The sequence below is a fragment of the Ptychodera flava genome, chromosome 19, assembly GCF_041260155.1.
Source record: "Ptychodera flava strain L36383 chromosome 19, AS_Pfla_20210202, whole genome shotgun sequence".
Lineage (NCBI taxonomy): Eukaryota > Metazoa > Hemichordata > Enteropneusta > Ptychoderidae > Ptychodera > Ptychodera flava.
In genome coordinates this window covers 35,099,545-35,127,448 of record NC_091946.1, presented here as the reverse complement: position 1 = coordinate 35,127,448, position 27,904 = coordinate 35,099,545, and the positions used below count along the sequence as shown (strand labels likewise).

At 37.9% G+C, this 27,904-nt stretch overlaps 1 protein-coding gene across 2 annotated transcripts; it reads left to right on the top strand.

The window, feature by feature from the left end:
- The first annotated feature begins 10 nt into the window (after nt 1–10).
- On the top strand, nt 11–27,407 carry LOC139119376 (protein unc-93 homolog A-like). 2 transcript variants are annotated; one of them, XM_070683168.1, is made up of 4 exons: nt 11–204; nt 14,911–15,967; nt 20,704–20,971; nt 25,469–27,407. In XM_070683168.1, exons 2-4 carry the CDS (start codon nt 14,912–14,914, stop codon nt 25,741–25,743), a joined length of 1,599 nt encoding a protein of 532 aa, XP_070539269.1. In that variant the 5' UTR covers nt 11–204; nt 14,911; the 3' UTR covers nt 25,744–27,407. The 2 variants fall into 2 exon arrangements, with proteins under 2 accessions (XP_070539269.1, XP_070539268.1); XM_070683167.1 differs by having other exon boundaries at nt 14,908–15,967.
- The last annotated feature ends 497 nt before the right edge of the window (nt 27,408–27,904 follow it).

Below are 27,904 nucleotides of genomic sequence, written 5' to 3'. Positions count from 1 at the left end.
TTACATTTCGAACGCGCTCGGGTCAAGGTCTGTGGCGGTGACCCCACAAGTACCGCTGCGACGTCACAGCTAAATATGTGCTTATTCAGCGGGTCTGCTCCTTATGCTGATAGTTCTAATTTTATGTTACAGATAGAGCTTGTTTATATGCTGTCCCAGGAGAGGTCAATAATCACGCTGTCACGTATGTGCATGGAAAGAAAGGTATTTCAATATATATTCACTGCATGTTTTCCGAATGTCATTTTTCATGACAATACGCAGAACAAATTCATGGTACCAAATAATACACACATTTACGTGATAAATATAATGATGACGTAGAATGTGCTGACCACCAACCTAGAAAACTGCGTTCAAGTTGAAGTGGGAACATGGTAGAGTGTACGTATGAAACCACAGTCCCTTGGTGGGCTATTCAGCTCTGGGACTGTTCGCCCCATAAACGAGTGTACATAAGCGAGAAACAACCCTCGCTTATGTACACTCGTCTATGGGGCGAATAGTCCCAGAGCTGAATAGCCCACCAAGGGACTGTGGTGCAACATGTCAGCATTGACGCATAGGCGCACGGCGAATTTTAAAATCACTTGTCTGTATTTTTAATGTTGAAACATAATATCTGTGCAAACGGAAATAGTGTGGACAGCTTTTGAGACATCCAGTGAACAGCGCCAATCAGTGCAGTGTACGGTTGTGTCCTGTCAGCTCTGCTGTTAGGGGAGAACCATTTGATTTCGGGGGGGGGGGGTATGGAGGAAGAGGTATGGGAGCAAATTTTTTTTTCCTGTCAGAGTGACAGCAATTTTTTTTTCTACTGTCAGACCTGCATCAACTTTTTTTTCCAAATGGAGTAGCAGTGCAATTTTTTTTATTGGTCATCAAGTTTGTAATGTGTTGTATATAAGGGAGCCGTCATTATTGACGGCCTGAAACTCCGAAATTTCGAGTGACCCTCCCCCCTTCACCAACCATGATGAATTTAAGTAACCTTCCTCTCTAACTCTGAAATTTTGACCATTCCCCACTTAGAAAAGTTAAATACCAATACATGTAATTACAGCAACAGTAAAGACCTTTCAAATCTTGATGTACCCTGCTAGACTATCATCAGTATCTCATGATGGTTCAAAAAAGGTGAACACATCAAAATGAAATTCAAAGTCACAATAAAATAAAAATATAAAAGATCACGCAGTATCTAACCATATAGTATATTGTTTAATTTGGATGGATATTATGACAGGGTTTTCACTAGGATATCTGACGGGGCAGAATTTGAAAGTACAGGGGGAGAACATGAGAGAGGCTTAGGGGGAAGTGTCACAGGGGCTTTCCCCTATCTTACATGGAATTTTTTAAGATATTGATGTGTGCAATGGTGCAGTCTGGTGCAATCTGAGAGTTTTTTTAATTTGTTTACTAAGTGAAACTATTAGAATACCCCAAGGGGGAGAGCACGAGAGGGGGGTTCCCCCTGTCGTATTGGAAATTTTGAGAAATTGATGTGTTTAATGGTGCAATCTGAGAGGAGTTTCAGTTTATTTTGCACTCGGTAAAACTGTTTGAAAATGACATTGAACACTGATATTTTTTACATTTTTTGCATGATCAGTTTTTGAGTCACAATATTCAACAACCAAACAATGACAATACAATTTGTGAAAAACAGTTCTGTTTGCCAGAGACTGAAGACAAATGAATATACAGGAACGGAAAATCTGTGACCTTCTTGTGTCATTTCTCCAGCTGCCAGCTTCTAATGAAAACTAGCCTGAATATGGTATGTTTGCGATCCGGTGTTTGTGGTCAGAAAAACAAGGCTCACACATTGTATTTCATCATATTTGTTGTTCCTCAATTTTTCATTGTCAAGGTACATCTTTCTAACAAATTCATATTGAGAAAATAATATTGGTTTTAAACACTAGTTTATTGACTCCTGTCTTGTGTTTTAAATTTTCACAATTTACAGAAGTCAAATAGTCCCCTTTAGATAGTGCCTATGCTATTGAGATATGGCAACAGAAATCCTGAAATATGATTTCTTGGGTCAGAAAATGGAAGGAAAACATTGATGTACTGAGGTGTAAAGTAGACCCATATAGTGCATGCTTATATCATAAGTGCTGGGAAAAGAAACATAAGAATTGCTTGTGGTAAAACATTTGCGCCGCCTATGGCGGCGCGCCGGCAAAGAATACATGAGAATAAGGTTTCCAAATTTTGCTTATTTCTGGTGCATTGTGACAATTTTTTTTTCTCTTCTGTCTGTTATGACAATTTTTTTTTCTCAGGCCATGACAGGATCAATTTTTTTTTTCTCAAAATCCTCCATACCCCCCCAGAAATCAAATGGTTCTCCCCTTACTTACTCTGCAACCATTTGTATTGAATCACAATTGCGAGTGTATTGAACACAGGCGTGGTGTTTTCTGGGTAGTTTATATAAGTGTAGTTTATTCTACGTTTCGACGCGACGTTCTCTTCCGTAGCCTAATCACCAAGGTAAGAAACAGAATTATCCGGCCTGCCAAGAAAACTGCCAATTCTAGTCGAAAAATAAACACAAATCCTTCATTGAGTACCTAGTTAGATGCTGAAGGATCTCGGCTGTCCAAAAAACACTCATGTCACGATAAAATGAAAACTTTCGAAGTAATCTACCGCGTTTTGACAACATCGGCGTATCTGATGGCCACCGTTGTAATAACGCAACTCATTATCATAATGGACGGTGTCTTCACATAGAAAGTGGTGAATCTCAGTCTGATGCCGTTGATGGCGTTGCTCACGGACCAATCAGCGATGCGGACGGCGTTTAATTATGATAATGAGTTGCGTTATTACAACGGTGGACGCCAGAATGCCTAGTTTGTCAAAACACGGCAGATTTCTCCTAAAGTTGTCACTTTATCGTGACATGAGAGTGTTTTTTGGACAGTAGAGAGCCTTCCGCGTCGAACAAGGTAACTGACTGTAGGATTCGTGTTTATTTTTGACTAGAATGGGCAGTTTTCTTGGCAGGCCGGATAATTCTGTTTCTTACCTTGGTGATTAGGCTACGGAAGAGAACGTCGACACGTAGAACTACACTTATAGAAACTACCCAGAAAACATTACGCCTGTGGTATTGAATGGTGGAATATGCATTTTATTAATAACTGTGCAAACAGAAATCATGCGGGCAGCTTTTGAGATAAACAGTGAGCAGCGTCCAGAGCACGGCTGTGGCTGCTCGGCTGTCTGGTACACATAACACTCGGTGTACAAGACTACAAGACGAGAAGGGTCCGCTTACCTCCCTCCGAGCTCAGACATTATCTCCGTCCCGTGGCGGAGCAGGTCAAAAATTTGCATAGTTCATTGCGCACGCATGGTAGACATTGGCAATATGACGATCTATGTAAGACGCAGTCTTGGCAATATGACAAGCCAATTAAAACTGTGTGGGGACTCTTGTACTAACACAAATAAATGTTATTCACTGTCCAATCTGCCCGGCCTACGATTTCCGGCCAAACAGGCTACAAAAAGTCAGAAGCCATCTCGTCGCCAGTCATTGGCAACAGCCGATAGAGGACGCTACGGACTGAGATAGATTTGAAATTTCTTATCGTGGACATAGTTTTAACGATAGTGCTGTTTGCTTCGAGCTGGGACATTTTAAAAGTTTCGTCATATGCACAGCGTGTTGGATATTGCATTTTGTTGGAAACTCAGCGTGTTTTTTTTCTTAAATGTTGACTATAGATGGAGACTCGAGCATATTGGACGATACTACGGACTAAGCTAAGACGTGGACGGAATTTTAATCTTACTGCAGTTTGCTCCGAGCTGAGACATTTTGATAATTAAGACACATAGCGTGTCGGATATTCCGGCAAAGTAATGACATTTTTCGTAAGTATGGACTTTAGATATTATTAATATTATTAATCTTTATTTAAACTCGATAACTCCATAGATGAAACACCTCTTTTCATTGAGGTCGAATAGACAAAAGAAAATCATATTACAGCTCCAACTTGAAAACACGAAAAACACAGAAGTACAAATATCAAAAAAACTACGAAGAAGCATCAGACAAGTAAATAGAATACAGAAAGTTGTTACAAGATTTCTTAAAGCTAAGATTGATTTGGGGAGATTATTATATTCATCCACACCCGCAACAGACAAAGTGTTTTGATAAAAAAGTGTACGTGCTTTGGGAACTTTAAGGAGGTTCTGATTGGAAGAACGAAGTGATCTGGAAGGGATATAATTATTGAACATACTGGCTACACAATTAGGGATTAGATTGTGAGTTGCTCTGTAAATTTGGGCCAAGATATAGTCCTGAGATTATTGTGGATGCACCAAACGTGAGTGATTGGTCATTTTTGGCGTGTACGGAGTTTTAACGTTAGTGCAGTATGCTCTGAGCTGAGACATTATAACCGTTTCGTCATATACACAGCGTATAGGATCATGCACATTGCTCACTGTCAATGATTGACTTTTCGTATCCATGGCCTTAAAATAGAGTTATGAGTTTATAGGAGGATACAACGAACTGAGATAGATTTTAAATTTCGAAGCCTGGATGTAGTTTTAATCTGCATTTTGCTCCGAGTTGAGACATTTTAAAAGTCTCGTCATATAGGCCTACACAGCGTATTAGATATTTGCAGTTTGTTAGAAACTTAGCGTTTTTTCTTTAAAATATTGACTATAGATAGAGTGTCGAGCAAAATGGAGGATGCTACGAACTGAGATAGATTTGAATTTTCTTATCATGGAAATATTTTTAACGTTAGTGCAGTTTGCTCCGAGCTGAGACATTTTAAAAGTTTCGTCATATTCACAGCGTATTGGATATTGGGGTTTGTTGGGAACTCGGCGTTTTTTCTTAAATGTTGATTATAGACGGCGACTCGAGCATATTGGAGGATGCGACGGACTGAGATTGATAAGTAATTTCTCGTCATGGACGGAGTTTTACATTAGTGCTGTTTGCTCCGAGCTGAGACATTTTGATAATTTATGTATTACACATAGCATGTCGGATATTGTGGCAAAGTGATTAAATTTTTCGTAAGCATGGACTTTAGATATAGTCCTGAGATTATTGTGGATGCAACCGAACATGCATTGAGTGATTTGTCAATTTTTTTTGGCCTGGACGGAGTTTTAAAAGTTTTAACGTTAGTGCAGTATGCTCCGAGCTGAGACATTATAACCGTTTCGTCATATATACAGCGTACTGGATCTTGCACATTGCTGCAATAATGGTTGACTTTTCGTATCACTGGCCTTTAGAGAGAGATGTGAGCTTATTGGAAGATATAACGGACTGAGATAGATTTTAAATTTCGAAGCCTGGACGTAGTTTTATCTGTAGTTTGCTCCGACTCGGAGCTGAGACATTTTAACTCGTCCTAGGCCTATACAGTGTATTGGATTTTGCAGTTTGTTGGAAACTTAGCATTTTTCTTAAATGTTGACTATGATAGGATGCCGAGTATATTGGATGGTGCTACTTACTGACTCGGAGATAGATTAGTAATTTCTTAACATGGATGGAGTTTTAACGTTAGTGCAGTTTGTTCCGAGATGAGACATTTTGACGGTTTCGTAATATGCATAGCGTATTGCATGTTGCAGATTACTGAAAATAATTGACTTTTCGTATCCGTGGACTTTAGATAGTCCTGAATTTATTGTTTTTGTACTATTCACAGCGTGTGGGATATTGCAGATTGCAATTGCTGCAAAGTGAATGACTTTTCGTATCCGTTGAATTTCATAGAGTCCGGAGTTTATTAAATGATGTTGCAGACCGAGATAGAATGGTAATTTCGTAGCCTGTACAGAGTTTTAACGTTACTGCAATTTTGCTCCGAGCTGAGACATTTTGACCGTTCCTCATACACACTGCGTATTGCATGTTGCAGATTGCTGCAAACAATTGACTTTTCGTATCTGTGGACTTTCGATAGAGTCCTGAATTTATTGTAGATGCAACGGACTGAGATAGACTGGTCATTTCTTAGCCTGGACAGAGTTTTAACGTAAGTGCATTTTGCTCCGAGCTGAGACTTTAATAATTTTTGTACCTATACATAGTGTGTCGGATATTGTAGATTGCTGCAAAGTGAAAGATTTTTCGTAACGGTGGACATATATATATAGAGTCCTGAGTTTATTAGAGAATGCTACGGACTGGGATAGATTAGTAATTTCCTAACCCGGACAGAGTTTTAATGTTAGCGCAGTTTGTTCCGAGCTGAGACTTTGATAATTTTGTACCTACACATAATGTGTCGGATATTGCAGATGGCTGCAAAGTGAATGACTTTTCGTATCCGTGGATTTTTATAGAGTCCTGAGTGTATTGGAGGATGCTGCAGACTGAGATAGAATGGTAATTTCATAGTCTGCAATTTGCTCAGTGCTGAGACATTCTGACCGTTTCCTCGTACACATTGCGTATTGCATATTACAGATTGCTGCAAACTATTGACTTTACGTTTCCATGGACTGTAGATAGAGTTTTTAGTTTATTGTGTATGCAAAGGACTGAAATAGATTTGAAATTTGTTAACATTGTCAGAGTTTTTACCTTAGTGCAGTTTGCTCCGAGCTGAGACATTTGATAATTTTTGTACTACACATATATTTCAGATTGCTGCAAAGTGATTGACTTTTCATATAATACCTGTGGACTTTGATAGAGTCCTGAGTGTATCTGGAGAATGCTACGAACTGAGATAGATCAGGAATTTCTCAGCCTTGACGGAGTTTAACGTCAGTGCAGTTTGCTCCGAGCTGAGACTTTACTAATTTTTGTACCTATACATAGTGTGTCGGATATTGCAGATTGCTGCAAAGTGAAAGATTTTTCTTAACGGTGCACATTAAATAGATTCCTGAGTTTATTAGAGAATGCTACGGCACGAGATATTTTAGGAATTTCCTAATCTGGACAGTTTTAACGTTAGTGAAGTTTGCTCCGAGCTGAAACTTTAATAATTTTGTACCTACACATAGTGTGTCGGATATTGCAGATTGGTGCAAAGTAAATGACTTTTCGTATCTGTGGACTTTGATAGAGTCCTGAGTGTATTGGAGAATGCTACAGACTGAGATAGAATTGTAATATCGTAGCCTGGACGGAGTTTTAACGTTACTGCAATTTGCTCTGAGCTGAGACATTTTGACCGTTTCTCCATACACACTGCGTATTGCATATTGCAGATTGCTGCAAACTATTGACTTTTCGTATCCATGGACTGTAGATAGAGTTCTGAGTTTATTGTGGATGCAACGGACTGACATAGATTTGAAATTTCTTTACATAGTCGGAATTGTTACCTTGGTGCAGTTTGCTCCGAGCTGAGACATTTTATAATTTCTGTACTATACATAGCTTGTCAGATATTGCAGATGGCTGCAAAGTGATTGACTTTTCATATCTGTGGACTTTGATAAAGTCCTAAGTGTATTGGAGAATGCTACGAACTGAGATAGATCAGGAATTTCTCAGCCTTGACGGAGTTTAACGTCAGTGCAGTTTGCTCCGAGCTGAGACTTTAATAATTTTTGTACCTACACTTAACATGTTGGATATTGCAGATAGCTGCAAAGTGATTGACTTTTCTTATGTGTGGACTTTCATAGAGTCATGAGTGTATTGGAGGATGCTGCAGACTGAGACGGATTGGAAATTTTTTTTAGCCTAGACGGAGTTTTAACGTTAGTGAAGGTTACTCGGAGCCGAGTCATAGATTGTCGGATATTGCAGATTGCAGCAAAGTGAAACTGAAGACAATAGATAGCCGTGAGCATATTGAAGAATGCTTGGAATTGAGATGATTTCGTCGTTTCTTAACAAAATAGGAGTTTAACGCTATAGTGCAGGTTACTCAGTTCTGAGATAATTAAATAATTTTGTTACACGCAGAGCTGGTGTGGTCAGATAGTACAGATTGCTGCAAACTATTTTCGTGTCACAACTACACGCTACTGTAATCTTTTCAAGGTATTCTTGTGTCAACTTTTTTATCTCATAATTCGACGAGCAGCATCGGAAAGTTGGTATCTATTTGCGTCACAATGTATGCTGTACAATGGAGAGAATGGAATGAAAGCGGTGGAGGAGTTTTCTTTAATCTTCGAACACTTCCTTGACAAGTGTTCAAAAAATAACTTCGGAAATTGCGAAAGTGACCTCTATTTGCCCTAAAACTCGAAACCACCCCTTTATGGGGTGTACCTAGCCATTTTGAACGAGCTTCTCGAATCTGCAGCTCTATTTAACGAAATGATGGTCTGGTTTTCTCAGCTCAAGGATAAGTGTTCTCCATCGCTGTGGGCATTACTATTCTCAACTGGGGGTACAGTTTCCAGTCGTAATGTTTTTCATTGTGTCCGGGATATAAAACCTTTCCTTTTCACACTTTTACTTTGATTAACACTAGTCCACATCTTGTCAGCGATTAAACATGTTTCAAGTTTAAATGTTAAATTCTGGTCTCGAGCCCTCTTGTTCGACCAAACTGAAATTACCCCTCCCACTTTGGCTCGTCCAGTGGGTGTAGCAAGGGTCGTGCCATCGCCTAGGAAACGGAGGGTGCATTAATTGTTGCATTTCGATGCACATTTTGATTATATTCAGAAGATTTTGTGGCAAAAACTCCGATAGAGAAGCATTAATATTCACATCTCACTTATTCAAGACTAGCTGAGAGCAGCACTTCCATTCAGTTAACATCATTAAGCCATTTATTATGCCAAGAAAGATGAAGCCAAGACATTTTGCCCTCCCTGGTCTCAACCAGAAATGGTTATACCTTACAGAGTTTTTTCCTACGGAATGAAAACAAATGTACTTGGGCTGAGGCCCAAGTACAATAATACAGGAAATCAGTACGGAAGAATTTCCTCTCTGCTTTTTGACCGTAACGTACAACTTTTAAAATATCACTGATTAGGTTGTAGGAAAATAAATCCTTTCAGGGGAAAGTTTTCTATTTGGCGGCATGGTTTTCCTCAGCTTCCTAAAGGGTTGGTAAAGTAAAACAGAATTACAGTCAACTCGCACTCTTTCCAACCCGCCCAGAACCAACTCGCCCGATTCAAACTCGCCCGATACCAACTCGCCCGTTGTTTTGAGATAGGGTGTTGTAGATTCCATGTACGCTAACCCGATGGCCCGAGGCCAGCTATTTTCATGTCATGCCAGGCCAGTAACTCGTGAAAGACGGTCCTGCTGTTCCTAAAGAAGTGAGCCAGTACGCAGTAACTATCCCTATATACGTAAAGAAGCCGAACGAAATTTATTCTTTCAAGAGATTTGCAAAACGTGAAATACGCAAATAAAAAGTTTTCCGTGTTGGCACATATTTCAAGCCGCACCTGTGGTTCTCTATGTTAGAAATATTTGTTGTTAGAAATAAAAAGTTTTATGCGTACCAGTTGCTGCGAAAACGAGCCCTGCCACTCCTTGACATGCATGTTCTTCCACTCCAATGACCAAGCTTCCCGAGTGGCAAAGGCTACGGATTCGCAGCAAGCGTACCAGTAGCTCTGCATGGCAGGGCTGTGTGTTTACCGGCGTTACACGGCCTCCGTATAACGCCGGTAAACACACAGCCCTGCCATGCAGAGCTAGCGTACCAGGTACTCATAAAATTGCAAAATAATATCGGGCGAGTTGGTATCAGGCGAGTTGGCATCGGGCGAGTTGGTATCGGGCGCGTTTGAATCGGCGGTTAATTCTGGGCGGGTTGGAAAAAGTGCGAGTTGACTGGTACCCCGTAAAACAAGGTTCTTTTACAAGGTAAAGCGAAAAAATCTTGTAGATTATATTGGCAATGTCTACTTAGCATGCGCAATGAACTATGCAAATTATACGACCTGCTCCGTCACAGAACGGAGATAATGTCTGAACTCGGAGGGAGGTCAGCGGATACTTATGTGGTACAAGACAGCCGAGCGGCCACAGCCGTGTCAGGCAAGTGATTTCAAAATTCGCCGATTGTGTAAGTTAGTAACGTCAACAGCAGAGCTGAGCAGCCACTCTGCCGAGCACGGGGCGTTCTTCTCTGCTCAATAGCTGCCCGCAAGATTTCCGTTTGCACAGTTAATATCAATAAAATGTATGTTTCAACATTAACATTAAAGACAAGTGATTTTATATAAAAGTCGTTGTGCGCCTGTGCATTCACGAAGTATAATCAAAACATTGTATTCGGAGTCGAATATCTATATCAAATTTACAGATTTACATTATGATGGAATCAAATCTGGGGTCTACATAATTTAATTGTTTTGGTTTCAAATCCACTTATGGACTTCATTGGGTCATCTTTCATGTGAAAATGGGTCAGATAAGAAATTGTATCCTTGATATCATCGTGACCCCATGTTACCTCAGTTCCATACAAACGACATATGACACTCTCGTGACAAGGTTACCCCGAGTCAGCAAAGCACGCGTCAAATTATCTGCAAGCGTGTAGCTCTATGGTGAGGTGGTCGGTGATTTATGGATTTTCGCGAGTCGCTCACCAGCGCTACAATGCCGTTCGTACGTTTGTATTCTGCAGTCGCCTGCAAGAGTTATCACAGTGTAATATAAGGTTATTCATAAAATACCAGGATTTATGTCTGAGTACATAGTGCAGTGGAGTCTTGTCCTCGTCCAGGGCAATACCGAAGCGTACAATAAAAATAACCAGATATGAACTGAAAATGCTCACGTATTTCATTATATATTGCAGGTACGTGTAAATTTAAACTTTTGCCACATGTCTGTCATGATCAACATCATGGACAATATTCACCACAGATTAATTCTAAAAGTCATTAAGTATACACATATGTAATTAACTGAAATAAAAAAAGTAAATTTCTCTGACTGCTGTGATTGTATCACCACTTTATATAGCAAGTGTAATTACCTTTTGTTAAGTCCTTCAAGCTGTATATGCCAGACTTTGAAAGCTCATTAGATATAAAAATTATAAATTAGCTGACATGAAAATGTTTAATGACTTGCAATATTGTTTTAACCTGGTATCATCAATGTACATAGCATGTTTTGCAAACTTTGATCAAGTAAATCCCGGTATATATCCATTATTAGGAAATTAAATATGCAAATTAGGAATTGACTGTAGTAAAAATACTTAATAACTTTCAAGAATGTTGTATCATAGTACCTTCAATATACGTAGCAAGTTTCGTCAACTTTATTGTAATCAATTCAGATCTATATCCCTAATTAGGAAAGTTCATTATATATGCAAATAAGGAATTGGCAGAAGTAAAAATGCTTAATGACCTTCAATAACATTCAATCATAGTATCTTCCATATACATGCCAAGTTTCGTCAATTTTGATCCAGTCAATTAAGATATATATCCCTGATAAGGATATTTAATTAAATATGCAAATTAGCAATTGTCTTTCATGTCATCCCTTAATACTTTTCATGTCTGATATATCTTTTTGTGATCATCATTTGCAACAAATCTCATCAAATTGTGTGCAGTCGGTGTCAATTTACATGTTTTTTCTAAAACCATTAATTATGCAAATGAGCAAAAAGTAAGCTAGCCAAACCCACCAAAAACTAATCATTTCTTGCCATTTGCAAACTTAATCTATGTACCAGATTTGATTTTGATGTGATGAGCCGGTTTTGAGATATCTGGCCCACAGACAGACAGACAGACAGACGGACAGACAGATCGACATCGCTGACGACATAAGCTCTCCGTGTATGAGCACGTGAGCTAGTTTTGGTGACCGACCGGCGGGAGATAAATCACTTCTGAATGTAGAGGATAAAACTGCAGCAAGTGAAAATGGATACAATAAAATACTGACCGACAAGCGCAGCGGGAGATAAAAGACTTGTGAAAATGGAGAGGATAAAAACAGTCGTGACGGGTTCAACCCTTCGTCTGCGCTAAAACACGTATTGAGAAAAACCTGGAAATACAACTTGTATCAATGAGGGACAAGTCAATCGCATTGGAAATACATAGAGCTAAAAACAACCAATCGAATGAGGGACACGGTCAATATTTTATTGTATCAATTTTCACTTGCTACAGTTTTATCCCGTCACGGTGGCGGGGTTGACCTTTTGATGCCCGCATAGACGCACGCTACCCTGCCACAGATAGCTGCGTTTCCACAGCCAACTCTCACCGGTCGGTCTCATTATACACCTTTATAGCCCAATTTTATAAGAGAAAAATCCAACTTAAGGCCGAGGATGCCCGTCGCACTGCACTGAGCGATTGCGAGCAGACTGGGAACGCGTTCGGCGGTAAGGCGCACAATATGCGCAGCGCGGTGCATGTGGTAGAAATTGTAGGTCATCATCATAATTTCACTAAAATTAACAGGTTTTGTATAGACTATTATTCTTTGTGTGAAGTACTGAATGTTTTGAAGTGTATTTTTTGTCTGCCGTGTTGACGTAAAGGTTTTATGATTTCAAAGGTCAAACAGCGTCCATAACACCGTAAGGGATGTACCATTAGATCTTGGGAGGGGGGTGGTCAAAAACAGAAGAAAAAAAATTTCAGAGCAGAAAGTTAGGAAAAAAAAATCTTCAAACTATTTTGCAAAATAAAAAAAATAAATTAGAAGAAATATGCGTGAAAAAAAAATCTGCAAAAGTCTTTAAAATCTTGAATTTTTTTTAGATTTTACCGACAGGAAGCAACTTTCTGTATTTTTAGTAGATCCTCCAGGCACATTTTTAATTTTAATTTATACATTTAGAGTGACTGTATCCCTTATACTGGAAGTTGTGATTATCTTATCTTTTCAGGACTTTTGTATTCTGATCACTTGAAAATTATAAAATTATAGAGCCTGTTTTCTACTTGTTTCCTGCGTACAAACCAAGTAGGTAAAACATTGAAACTATGGTATGGTTGTCAAAAAAGAAAGTTACATTTGCCTTTTAAGAGCAAGATAAACAGATGCAGGCCACATCAGGTTCATTTTTTTTCACAGCATTTTATTGCAATGATGAATGCAAGAATGGGTGAACAAAAAGAAACATGTCAATAATGATAAAACAACATACCAAGTCATTATGTATTATTTTGCTTTTAAAAAGGCATTTTCAATTCTTTTTTCTCAAAAAACAGTCTCATAAAACAACAGCAACACATTGTTTAACATTAAACAACACACTACGTAGAATGCCATCTATCCAACAAATCCCAACAAAAAAACACACAAAAGGGTTGAACTTTGAAAGTTTCTCGATAGCAAATACTGAATAAATCTGCATGAATAAACGTTTGTGTGAAGCAAATGCTGAATTACAATTTGCTACATAAGTCCCTTAAGATTTGTTTAAATCATGCGCTTTTTTGTGGTGGAAAATTTTTTCAGATACTTTCAAAGAAATTCGACAAGCCCTTTCAGAGAATACAGCTTTTTTTGACCATGAATAGCATAAATTGCCCTAAAAAGACAAATATTGAAATTTCACCACATCTATACACATCCAATCAATTTGGACATGCTGCTACAGAGAAATAGATGTTTTGATCAAAAAAGGGCAACAATTGCTCTAAAAACACAAAAATGCAAATTTCACTATTTTTTGCAAACAGCTTCTCAGCTTGTCAAAATCAATTGTAAATCATGAGATATGCATGATGTTTGGTGGGGTGAATGTAGGCATTTCACCACGCAGTAGAATGGGAAGCCAGGAAACCAAAATAGTCAATTTTCAAAACTATAGGAAGCTACTGAGGAGCAAGAAGACCATGTTTCAGAGAAAGATGTGTAATCTGAAAAAAATGCTCCCCAAGTGCCACCAAATATCACCATTTTAATCTGTATTTTTCAAAAGCGCCAACAGCATGAGGGGAGACACCCCCCTCCTGACCTCCCCCCATGACCACTTGCATGGTCGCTTGTGGTGCTTTGCACCACATCTTTGCCCTCTTTATCCTCAGACAGCGACGAACTAAAATAATTATAAATCTGAAAATTTACTCTGTAAAAAAAATTTGCACAGCTAATCTCAATTGGAAAAACACATTTTTAGAAATTTACAATAGTGAACAAAAATTTTCACAATTTCATTGTGACCACCCCCTCCCAAGATCTAATGGTCCATCCCTAAAAGATTGAAACATTATTCTCAGATAATTGCTCGGGAACATATCAATATATACCATGAAATGAAATGACCTTTTTTCAATATAAAGTATGCCGGCGGGGCATTTAGAAAATCTGAAGGAAACTGCTCACTGTGCACTGAATTTCCATAATTACATATTACATTTGGGGCATCAGATGTCGAAATATGGTTAGCCATTTTCATCAAAAAGGAAATTCTCAGAATTTCCGTCGACTAAAGTGTACATTAAAGTTTCATCAATTTCAATGAAAGAAGCACATGTCAGTTGAAAATATTTCGGATGATTGACATCAACTCACCGCCTTTTATCTTGTACATATTTAATGAACAAAACTTGTACTTTACCGTTGACATTTTTCGCTTCAATCTTCAGAATTCTTAACTTTTCAAGGATTTACCAACTGACAGGGTGAACATTATTCTACAAGGAAAAAAGGTGCAAATTATGCTAATTAGTAAAACTAACATACTACTAAGGCATTGCTTTTGCAAAACCGTAAAATGAGGTCTTGCGTCCATTATTGACCACGTGGTTACCGATAGGAGTAACTACTCACCGTCACTTTTCTACACTATCATGGGTTTGATTGAAACGTTTGATCAAAAGCTGATCAGTTTTTAGTTTTACACGATCAGCATTTAACTTCCAATATTATAATTATCTGTTACGTTCCACAAGGTTAATTCGCGTTGCTTTGACAAGGTAAAGGCCCTGTGCTTTTTCTTTATTCAGCAGGATGTCGGAGAGATCGGATAACCTTAAATACGGAGATGGCATCACAGTCTCAATGAAGCCACTTTTCGGGAATGCGGTTGAAAGAGGAAACGTAGCACCACTTGCAGAGATAGAAGATACAGATAGCTTAATGTCACTGGATTATCATGAAATAAAAAAATCAGAAAGGAAAGGTGGAGAAGCTGTGAGAAGACTAGCGAAATGGCGACAAGTCTGGAAAAACACGGTTTTGTTGGCACTGGAGTATTTCCTTCTGTTCACAGCCTTCGTTGGACTTGAGAACTTACAGAGTACTATAAACTGTGTGGCTGGGCTAGGATTCGTTTCCCTGACTGTCATATACACTTGCATGCTAGTGTCTGGTCTTTTCACTCCGCCACTTGTGATTGGCTGGCTGGGCGTTAAAGTGACGATTGTTGTTGCTATGATTCCCTATATCTGTTTCACGGTGGCAAACTTTCATCCACAGTGGTATACAATGATTCCAGCATCCGCTCTGCTCGGTTTTGCTGCACCTAATCTATGGACAGCGCAATCGACATATGTGTCTGCGGCTGGTCGAAGATTGTCCGCTCTCTCAGGAAAACCAGTCGATGCGTCAATAAACCAAAATTTGGCTGTCTTTTTTTTCATATTTCAAGCTAATGTTCCAATTGGTTCACTTATCCCATCCCTGTTATATTCCAGCACGTCTCAGACAAACCGAAGTGAGGTATATGAAACTTTCAGAATTGAAACTCACACTTGTGGTGCAAAAGACTGTCAAGAGACGCAGGGAAACATTACAACATTCTGCAACCCACCTGATAAAAAGCTGACCAATATTATGCTTGGAGTTTACATCTGTCTCGGAATTGCTGCAGTTGCCATAGTTTTACTTTTAGTTGACAACTTTAATAAGCAGTCATGTCCAAGCGAGGTAAACACTCAAACCGGATCCTTAAGTAGACTCTCAGCAACGATTCGATTGTGGAAAAATTATAGAATGCTTTTACTTATACTTCTTTCGACGTATAACGGATATGTAATGGCGATATTTGGTGGTGATTTCACGAAGGTGGGTAACAATACGTTAACATTCCTTTAAGTTATTAAATTAGTCTTGCATTACAAAGAGTCAATTCCTCTCTCGTCATGGGAGAGGCAAAGGGCGAACTTTTTCTTCGCGTATGTTTTGTCAACATTTAGATCTACCAACTTTATATACCTACTATTAAGCACCCTTGTTCCTGCAATGTTTTCATTACGTAGATATTGTTACTGTGCGGACGCAGGTATGCGATTTTTCCGTTGTTGCTAAGCATGCTTATGCCAAATTCCATCGTTGCCAAGGGGTCCTGGCGTGCGCTTCAGAGCAACATCAGACTGACTGGGTGACGGTTCAGGTAGGTAGAGCTCTCCAAATTTTCGTTTAATTTCGCCAAGTAAGTTTGAGATCGAATATTTTAAGTAATCTTATTTTAAGAATACTGGTCTCCGATCAAAATTGACCTTTCATGCAGTAATCCTCCTCTAAATACAAGAAAATTGACATTGCTGACGATAGTGGATTGCATCGTTAGGAGAAAGTTGTCGGTATTATGTCTTGCTTTCTGATGTTAACATTTTCGTCTCACGGCCTTATCTTGAACAATTTTGGTAATTTCCGTAACAGTTTATGTATAGGAAGAGATTTTGTGAATATCGCTTCTGGAGGAGGTCATTTGACAGTACGATAGCGTATGAAATGCAGACACCTGAAAACCGGAAGTACATTAACTTTCCAGGCGATATAATTGATGATAACTTCGTTCACAATATTCATATTTAGTATCACGGTCGTTTAATCCAGTTATTTGTTAGGGAAGCATTAAGTTGACAATCTTCTGTCGCTTACTTAATGTATTATCATGCAGAATAGCTATAACCGTCGCGGTATTTCAAAAACAATACCATGCAAGTTACCCTCGAGCCACAGTCACTTGCTGTTCGATACAAGGCGATGACCGCTTTGGTATACATTAGAAACATAGGAGGTCGGGAAATGGAATAACCGCTATACGCACGTACAGCCGAGTTCGGAGACGGATTTTCCTGACAAAAAGCTATAGTTTACTTAAAAAACCAGCATTAATGACTTCCAATACGTCTCTGAATCCATACCTGTTATAGTATATCGTCAATAACGATCTTCTTGCATTTTTGGGTACGATTTCCCATTCTTCTCTTGATTTTTCTCTGAGTGTCTACAATGTGACGTAGTATTAAACATGAAAAAAACAAAGTCCCCTTCCAATGACCCGCGGAAGAGATTGACCTCCTCCAGAAGCGATATTCACAAAATCTATTCCTATACAGAAACTGTTACGAAAATTACCAAAATTGTTCAAGATAAGGCCGTATGACGGAAATGTTAACATCAGAAAGCAGGACATAATACGACAACTTTCTCCTAACGATGCAATGCAAGAGAAAATGATAGTCTAGAGGGCGATGCTGTATACTAATTAGGCTGAAGTTCATATCAAGTATAGGGAGTCTATTGGGAGTTCACATCGGATGTGCTTTAAGTTTGTGAGATGAGATCCTATCAGAAACAATGAGAGCATTTAAGTCGGACGATTCCACAGAACAGCTGATATGGAAGGATGTTTTGTGAAAATCCTGTTTTATATAACAATATCTGCTACTGATATCTGTTAATATATCATGCATGTTTATCCATTGAAGTGATAATTTTCAAAGAGTGTCATTCTTTATACAATTTACGCACTAAATTGTCCCAACAATTGACTGAGGACTTGGTAAATAATCATTGACAAATACTTTTAAAACATATGTATAATAAATGATAAATTTGCTGGTTTTTAATATGCATGTATATTAATAAGTGGTGAGAACTTATTCTTTCAGATCAACACTACATGGACTGACAGCCAGTGAACGTTATGCGTGACAAGACTGAAACATTTAAATTTCTTTTTGACATGTCATTACAACAATGATTTATTGCCATTAAAGACATTAATCATTATTACAATATAGTTTTGCTGCAATTTTATGAATTTTGTTGAAAATGAACTCAAAGTTCCATCATAAGATGGTGGCAATGATATTGAAAATGTAGAAAGTGAAAAGCTGGTTGGTGTGGAAGATTCAGAGTCATTTATCATAAACATTACATGTTGATAGTATTGTGAAAAAATAAAGAGTAATCTGTATCTTCTTGCCAGAATTTAAGCATTTTTACCAGTTTCAGTTAGACGTCAATTTTATAACAGTTTCATTTTACCATATTTTGATTATGGTCTCGATATTTGGGGGGGTTGTAGTCAAAAGGATATGGATCACTTGAACTGTCTTTTAAAGCGGGCAATATGACTGATTTTGAATTGTAACTTTGGTACCTCATCCATTGAAATGTTTACACTTCTACAATGGTATCTGCTATCCCATCGCTATAAGTACAACCCAGTAGTGTCTGTTTACAAGGGTATGTTGTGGCCAGTCTCCTCCATACATCCGGATATAACAACGAAGTACTGTTCGTGCAGAGAAACGAACGAAAGGGTGAATCAGCAGTTAACGTTTAAACAAAATTTATTACGAAAATAAAACTAATTGCTAAGTCAGGGATAGAGTACAAGCTTTAAAAGTGTACAGACTACTTATCTCAGCTGGGACGGCAAAGCTCCAGTCTCAGAGTTGTAGCAGTCAGTCGGATGAATGAACAGTCCTTTGGCTTGCAGGCTTGAAGTTGCACAAAGTCCACAGTATAAATCCAGCGTTGGCAGTGAAGGTCTTGAGAAGTCTTGAGAATGACTACGGCTGGAGTTTAGTAACACACAAGAGACACGATCCCAAAAGTCTGACTGCAAGCCTGCTGTCCCAGTATTTATACTCATGAGTTTACATAAGCATATAAGAACAAATCTAGAACTTTTATTGACATGCTAATTACTGTTCTAAAATTATCTCTCTTACACAACTAATCAACTTTCCAGAACACTCCAAACATGACTAATTGAATTCAAGGTTGTGAGGTCATTAAGGGCAGTGACCTTGAGAATGTTCTAGACTAATTGAACTCAGGTCATGATGAGTGTGGGGGGAAATGACCTACATAACAGTACAAAGATCCACAAAGATTTTAAGATTTATTAGTAATAAAGCTCTACAAGTTACATTTGCCAGAACCGAATTATTTAAGCAGTCTTTTTGAGTAATTACCTGTACAACAATTTGCCTTCAGCAATAAGAAGTTGTACAAGTGTTAGAGGTTTTAAGCAGACTGGTTACAAATTTTATCGACAAAGCTTTTTCGACACTTTTACATGAAACCTGTCTGTATTGTAATGTTGTTGTTATCCTGTACTTTGTCTTCTGTATATAAGTTTTCTTTGTGTTTGACCCTTGTGAAAAGAGGCGTATACCTATCATGGCTATAGAGTTATAAGATACTTATTGCATCAAATTGTAAAAGATTTATAAAAAATACGTATTTTAGTTTAGGTAAATCGCATAACCTCATCATTAATTTAAACCTGTACTTTTTAGAACAATAATTGTTAATCGGGTATAGCCTAGAAGCTGTGATACTTGTAATTTTTTCCCTTCCTGGCTCAATATGCAAGTGTGCATTTCAGAAAAATCAGTGACAATTAGTAATAGTTCATTTATGTTTTTTTAGTAAATTTATATTGGCCACTTTAGAGATACAAGGCTTCAGTAAATCGCCTCATTTTTTAAGCTTAATTTTCTGCACTTTTATAGGGGAGATACTTTCTCCGGCGCAAAAGTTCAGGATGAGAAACGGTAAACGGTAGCCGACTGGTTTTATGTGAGGCCTAGCAGCTAGGCGATGTTGCTGTGAGTGTGTGGGGGTTCGAATCCCGTTTGGGTTATAGTAAAAATTATATTTGAGAAACGCTACAATGAGTATCGTCGCTAGAGGGCAACCTTCACGCATGCGCTTTAGCTGTTATTTTAGGGATTTGCAAGGACTACCTGTACCTGTCAGTGCTATTTTAAGTTAACATTTCCGTCTCACGGCCTTATCGCCAAAACTGAGGGCATAGCGTTTAAGTTGGATGTCTGTGTAAAAGGACAGTGACAAAATCAAACTTGGAGAAGAAATATGTAATGAGCATGACCGGAAAATTCAGGAGTGAATGAGTTGTATTTTCTGTCAAAACGCACGAGACAACATTTTGACTTCGCGCTTTTTCAGCGATATGAACTAATAAGACACTAAATATTGTACGATTTGGTAAATCTAACTATTTATCTTTCAATTCGCCTAGTTATAATTAACGTAAGTTGAATTCTCGATGAACTACAGGCGATATTTCTTTACAATGTGTAGCGCTAGATTTAGTGATTTGTTTTTGAAATTTTCGCGTTCCATACCACCCACGAAGGAAAATCGATTTTGCGCGTCTCGGGTATCTGCGTCCGCACTGTTACTGCTTATACTTACGCCACTGTGACGCACTGATTGACTGGGTACTTGTTCATGGTTGTGAAACTTTGTTGACAAATAAATAAGTTGAACACAAACATGACAGCGTAAGTGATTGTATGAACAAAAGTGGTAGCATGATAATGTGTACATCACACAATTGCATTCTGTACATACCAATTTAAGTGTTACATTTAATAAACCCTTCTAAGTACGCCGTTGTGGTGTGTGGGTGGATCAGTTGCAGCATCCTCTGCATAACAGTGCGCATATCTCACTTTATTCTAATCTCACACGCTCAACGGTAAGGTCCGATAATTCACGAAACTTTGTCAGTGTTCTTTTATTTCCAGTCTTACGCTTCCTGTCTTCTTGGCGTCGATATGGTTGGCTATGTCGTCGTATGTAATGGTATTTCAAGTATGGTGGGCTTCTGCTTTCTAAGCCTTGCCGGGAAGAGTCTTGGGAGAGTTATTCCGATGATTGCAGCCCTCCTAATCTCGTTGGCTTCCTACTCGATACTCTTGGTTTGGTCTTCCAACGAATGGGATACTATCATGGTGTTTTCAATCTCTGCACTATGGGGTATTGCAAACAGTGCTTTAATGATCGAGAACACATGTAAGTGTGTAAATTCTAGTAAGAGTCAATTATTTGGCACGTTTTCTTTCTGTATGCGTGATACATTTTTCATGCAAACACAAAATTCCGTCGTCAATCATGAACAGACTCATATGAAAATTCTGGACACAGTCACTTAATTTGCCACAATGTCTTACACACTGCATGATACTCAGAAGTCTTCATAAAATAGTCATTCAGTCAGTTAAAAAAAATAAAGCGATTGAGTCAAATCGAAATGAATATATCATTGGCGGTTTTAAGGCAACACAATTTTTACAGTCATCATATCAAGGAAATACGACTGTATGACTTTGGGGTGTGGAAGCGAGACATACTACCACTAAATTCACTCACAGCTCCTGGGCGGCTCTGCCTCAGACCATACAAGCGCCCTGAACAGTTGGGCAGAGCGGAGCTCAGCCGGCGAAGTCGGCTGGCCCGGCGAGCCTTGCAGGCTAGAAAAATAACTGAGGGGCGCATCACCATGCGATTGAGGATTGCTGCGCCCATTGAAGTATTGGGAAATGCCATATTTGTGACCAAGAAGAAACCCTGGAACACATCTTCTTTGAGTGTAAAGGGAATCTGGCAGAAATGCATTTCTTTCTTTGTCAGTAAACACTATATTGATAACAATACCAATATCAAAAGATTAGCAATTGCAGGAATTCAAAATGATAATAATGCAACACTAGACGTATACAGTGATAGTCTCACATCCTTTTAGTCCCCACAGACACCGTCCGGGGGGACTTTTAGGTTTGGTCATGTCCGTCTGTCCGTCCGTCGGTGCATGCGTCCGTGCGTCCGTGCGTTCATGCAGATATCTCAGAGATGCCTGGAGTGATTTCATTCAAACTTGATACAAGGATTACTTCATATGTCATACATATACACGTCGATTTGTTTTGTGATACGATCCAATATGGTCGCCTTGCGGCCATTTTGTTACGATTTTTCATGTACTGAGCCATAACTCAGGCACATCTCAACCGATTTTATTCTAAGTTGGTACAAGGACATTGACCTATATCATACATATGCACATCAATTTGTTTCACAATATGATCCAATATGGCCGCACGGCGGCCATTTTGTTACGATTTTTTCATGTACGGAGCCACAAATCAGGCACATCTCAACCAACTTTATTCAAAGTTGGTACAAGGACATTGACCTATGTCATACATATGCACGTCAATTTGTTTCACGATATGATCCAATATGGCGGCCGTCCAATTTGTCCTTAGCCATAACTCAGACATGTATCATCGGATTTTATTCAAAGTTGGAACAAGGACATTGACCTATGTCATAAATATGCATTGCAATTGGTTTCACAATCCGATGCAATATGGCTGCCTTGTGGCCATTTCGTTATGATTTTGTCATGTCCTGACCCATAATTTGGATTTGCATCAACTGATTTTTTTTCAAAGTTGGTACAAGGACATTGATCTATCTTGTCATAAATATGTATGTCTATTGGTTTCACAGTCAAATGCAATATAATGGCTGCCTGGTTGCCATTTTAATACGATTTTTTCATTTACACAGCTATAACTCAGACATATTTCGACCAGTATCATTCAAAGTTGGCACAAGGACATTGACCTATGTCATACATATGCACATTAATTTGTTTAACTTCATGTAGCAGTATCATGTCATGAATTATTGAATTTTCGTAATTAGTCTGATATGTCAGGAAATACTGCATCAAATTTCATGAAGCTCACATTGCTTTAACAGTGAAAAAGACATTTATCAGTGTCAAGTTAATTATTTGTAATTGCATAATTATGAAATGAACTTTCCTAATTAGAGTGATATATCCACAAATACTGCGTTAAATTTGATGAAACTTGGTACAGATTTTGATTTCATAATGTTGTAAATACAAATCAATGACACTTAGTAGTATAATTAATTGCTAGTTTGCATTTACATAATGGATTTTTGTTTTTAGGGTGAATGTCCAAAGTACTGCATCAAACTTTATGAAATATGGTACCGGTGATAATCTGTCAGTGTTAGGATAGGATGCAAAAATGTTTTGCAGCATCCTGTCGATTAAGTACTAATCGATTCATTGAAACGACCTTTTGTAATTAGTATGGCGGCTTACATTGGTTTTATGTTTTCACCACCATGGAACTCATTTTTGGCCATTAAGCCCCATCTGTATCGCAGTATTTTTAATCACAGACCTGATTAATGAAGAGGACTCTACGGTCTCAGAGGACTTGTAATTAACCTGTTCTCCCCCAATTCCCTGTAAACAGGTCGACTTCCACCATTGATGACAATGGGATCAGGCCAAACCACGGTGGTGAAAGGGTTAAAGTACCCATTAACAAGTGGGGACTGTGTCATTGTCAATGACTTGTTTAAAATACCATGAATATGGTCTTTGGAATATAATTTAAATTCAATAGCTGGGATCAAAGCTACTAACCAATATTATGTTTTGCAACTGTAATGTTATCTTACGCCATAAATGAATAGATTGTTTCACTTAAGCTTATAAGATGACGATTTTATCACGAAATTTCAAGCCTTGTAAGACTTGAAGGAAAAGGATGCTTCTTGGACGCATTTGAATGATGATATGATTTTTTGCTCACGTGTTTACACACATGAGCATATGTCGCAGTGATGTCTGTCTGTCTGTCTGTCTGTCTGTCTGTCTGTTGGTCCGATATCTCAAAAACGGCTTATCAGATCAGAATCAAATTTGGTACATATATTTAGTTAGCAAATGGCAAGAACTGATTAGTTTTTGGTGGGTGTTGCTTACATACTTTTTACTCATTTGCATAATTAATGATTTTAGAAAAAAACGGATATACATTACTACTTCTACTACACACAATTTGATAAGATTTGCTGCAAATGTTGATTACACCAAGATATATCAGCAGTGGGAACCATTAAGGGGTTGCATGAAAGATAGTTGCTAATTTGCATATGTAATGAACTTTCCTAATTAGGGATATATGTCTGATTTGACTCGATCAAAATTGACCAAACTTGGTATGTATATTAAAGATACTATTATTTAACATTATTGAAAGTCATTAAGCGTTTTAACTTTAGCCAATTCCTAATTTGTACATTTAATGAACTTTGCTAATTAGGGATATATATTTGAATTGACTGGATCAACGTTGATGAAACTTGCTACATGTATTTGGAGCTACTATGATACAACATTTTTGAAAATCTTTAAGCATTTTTACTTCAGCCAATTCCGAATTTGCATATTTAATGAACTATGCTTATTAGGGATATATTGGGATTTACTTGATCAAAGTTGACAAAACATATATGTACGCTGATGATTATACCTGGTTAAAACAATATCGAAAGTCATTTCACATTTTCATGTCAGCTAATTTATAATTTGCATATCTATTGAGCTTTTACAGCTCGGCATATATGGCTTGAAGGACTCGGCCAACGGTAATTACACTTGCTATATAAAATGGTGATACAATGACAGCAGTCAAAGAACTTTATTATTTTTATTTTAGCTAATTACATATTTGTATACTTAATGACTTTTAGAATTAATCGGCGGTGGCTATTGTTCATTATGTTGATCATAATACTTTCAATGAAGTTGCAAACATGTGGCAAAGGTTCAAATTTACACATAACTGCAATCTATAATGAAACACGTGAGCATTTTCAGTTCATATCTGGTGTTTTTATATTTTTTCTCTTTGCCTGGTTAAATGATTATTTTTTTCAGACAACTTGCTTTTGTAATTTTGTTCGCTTGCTTGACACATTCACATTTTGTTGATTTGACTTATTTGCCATTTTCTTGGAATAATTTTATCTTTTAAAATAAGCTGCGTAGCAGACGAGGGGCTGTGCGAGAGTCTACATTGTTACATACCAATAGAGTACATACTGCAAAATATGCAGCGTCGGCCTGAAATACAAATGAAAGTCCTCCCAGTACAGTGTATGATATTACCTAAACAAATCACCACCATTTGTCATAGCATTAATCCCTGAGATTCCCTTCATTAGGTCAACAGCTAATGATACTTCGTTTGTGGAAATGTGTTTCCTGTACAAAACTGGATCTGTACTGATCAGTACAGTACATACCAAGTTTTCGACCCTGCTATTATCATACATAACGTTTCTGTAAGGTGATAGCCGAAATGTACATGAAAAGTCGATGGTTTATTCAAATGCATTCTAGCATGTGAAATAACGACAGCATTATCAAAGACTCGTGCTCAAATATTTTTGAGACAACATAGACAGAAGTACTACATACACAGAACTCTACAAAATAATGTGTTGCTGGATAGAGTTTAGAGAAATGTACTCCTTTAAAGATACAAGACAAGACTATCTACTATTTACATACTAACTAATTGTACACGTTACCTTTTCTGATTCAAAAGCGACTTGATATTTCTTAGAAATACAGCGCAACTGCAAATACAATTTCTCTCTATTTTTTCACAGCAATCTTTGCTATAACGTTCCCGAATGACCAGGAGGCAGCTTTTGCGAACTTCTACCTGTGGCTTGCTGTCGGATCCACCATTGGATTTTCCACAAGTTTGTTTATGTGTGTTTACATTAAGATTGTGATCCTGATCATACTCCTTGTGCTGTCCTTCACTTTGTACTTCGTATCAGAGTTCATCATTTTCAAAATGTCTAAGGATAATAAGAAACACATGAACAAGCATGAGATGAAAGCAACTGGCTCAACCAAAAATGACTCCGATATTTAAAGACTATAGGCACAGGTCTATCATAAAGTACTGTTTGAAATGATAGATGAAAGATATGGGTTTATTGCATCTTTACTTTTTCTGCTATAATGCTGATATCATTGAAAAGGGTCAACACATGTCACATGTTTCCAGATCAACATTATGCATTTTCAAAGAATAATTCAACAATGGAGCATTTGCATATTGTGGTATGTTCAGAAGTCTATTCACCGAAAACCTTGTCATACTTAGAACTCCGTCGTGCAGTGACACCCTACAGGGCTTGGAACATTGAAATACAATGGGTACCAATGACATTAGCACCGTGTTATGCCAAACACATTCCCCTCTTCTCATAGTCAACTGTTAACCGTATAGTGTGGATACATCCCAGAATGAAATTTGTTGATAAATACTCATGGTTTATAAGGAGACTATGCTGGATATTTGACAAGTTTATCCAAGATGTATGATGCAGGTGTTTTTGCTATGTTATCATCACTATACAAATAATAAGTGGATATTGCCTACACACATCATTAGTTATAGTTGTAGTTGGTATTTCTAACTTATCAAATAATACAGTGATATAGCATAATAGTTGCATATACAACGTTCTTGGCAGTGGTTGCCATACTGGAGACATCTTATGATCTCTTGAAGCCAATATTAAACAGACCTAAATGCCAATAACGCTACATAATGAATGGCAATGAAATACCAAATTAAGCTGTTTAAGTGTTCTTTTCCATAAGCCAATTACAAGTTGATTGGTTTAATACGTCTTCAAAAATTGCAATATGTATACGAATTTCGACTATATTTCTGCATTGCAAGTATTTGAGTGAATACCATTTCGAATGGTGATACTTGAATTCCTATCTACACTCAAATTTCCTTTTCAGATACGTCAAATAAGAGGTGCGTGTTATGAAGTGAGTTTCCTGTCCAAGTGGCTCGATAGAGTACCCACAAACGATTGTGATAAGCATTCTTAGTCACTCTGGGTTATTATCAGATATGGTCACTTACAAATGGTTGTCCCACCACCAAATTTTCATTGATGAGAGAGAGAGAGAGAGAGAGAGAGAGAGAGAGAGAGAGAGAGAGAGAGAGAGAGTGTGTTTTGCATGTTCGTCTTATATGACTGGTAATGAACTAGTTCTTGATCATTTCTAGGAACACGCTCTTCAGTGTATTGCACATGCGTTGGTCGGTTGCACATTAGAAGGGGTAGATCATTTTATTCTGGGGAAACTTTGAAGATTGACTCCGGAGTATCTGCTGGCAGTCTTTTTTATTTTGTCAGCCATACTTTGCTGTTGGCTGGAATTATTTTCAAAGGCAAGCTCTTAGAATCTCCTTTCCCAAATCTTTTTTTTACATTGACACACTGTGGCTTTGTTTGGATGACGTGCAGTAAAGGAATGGAAAGAAAGATCCAGGGGTTGCATGATAGAGCAGCCAAATTAGTCCTTGTAGGGGAAGCTTTCATCGTCATCATTGGCCTTATCTCATCCAAAGTGGCATCCGATAAACCATCAGTGAATTGGAAATGTGTAAATAGTTTTGCCCCTCCATATTTATCAACTGATTCGCAAGAGCTTGTTTTATCAAAAGTTTCCAGACGTTTTACAAGATCTGCTGTCAATTTGCCGTCTAGAAAAGGGTAGAAAGAAGATCTCATTTAAGTGGCATTATGGGATTTCAACATTTCCAGGAAACCATGTTTTACAAGATCTTTGTTGGTTATGAGTTTTCCACTGTGATCATAGGGGCCTCAAGCTCCGATGATGATGATCAGACGGTGATGATAATGATTAAATATTTAAAAATGAAGAAAAATAAAAATATATTTGGACTCAGTAAAGTTGTTGTTGTTGTTATTGTTTTAGTTGATAGTATTTGCAGAAAAGAACAAATTATGCGCAGCAAAATTCAATACAGCCTTACTGTACACATGGAGGTAAGCTACCTCCATGCTATACACACGCGCTGCAAAATTCAATACAGCCTAACTTTTAGGCTGTATTGAATTTTGCAGCGCATGTGTATAGTATAAAGGCTGTATAGAATTTTGCAGTGCATGTGTATAGTTTGGCTGTATTGAATTTGCAGCGCATACTTTGTTCTTATACTTTGTTCTTTTCTACAAATACTATCAACAACAACATAAACA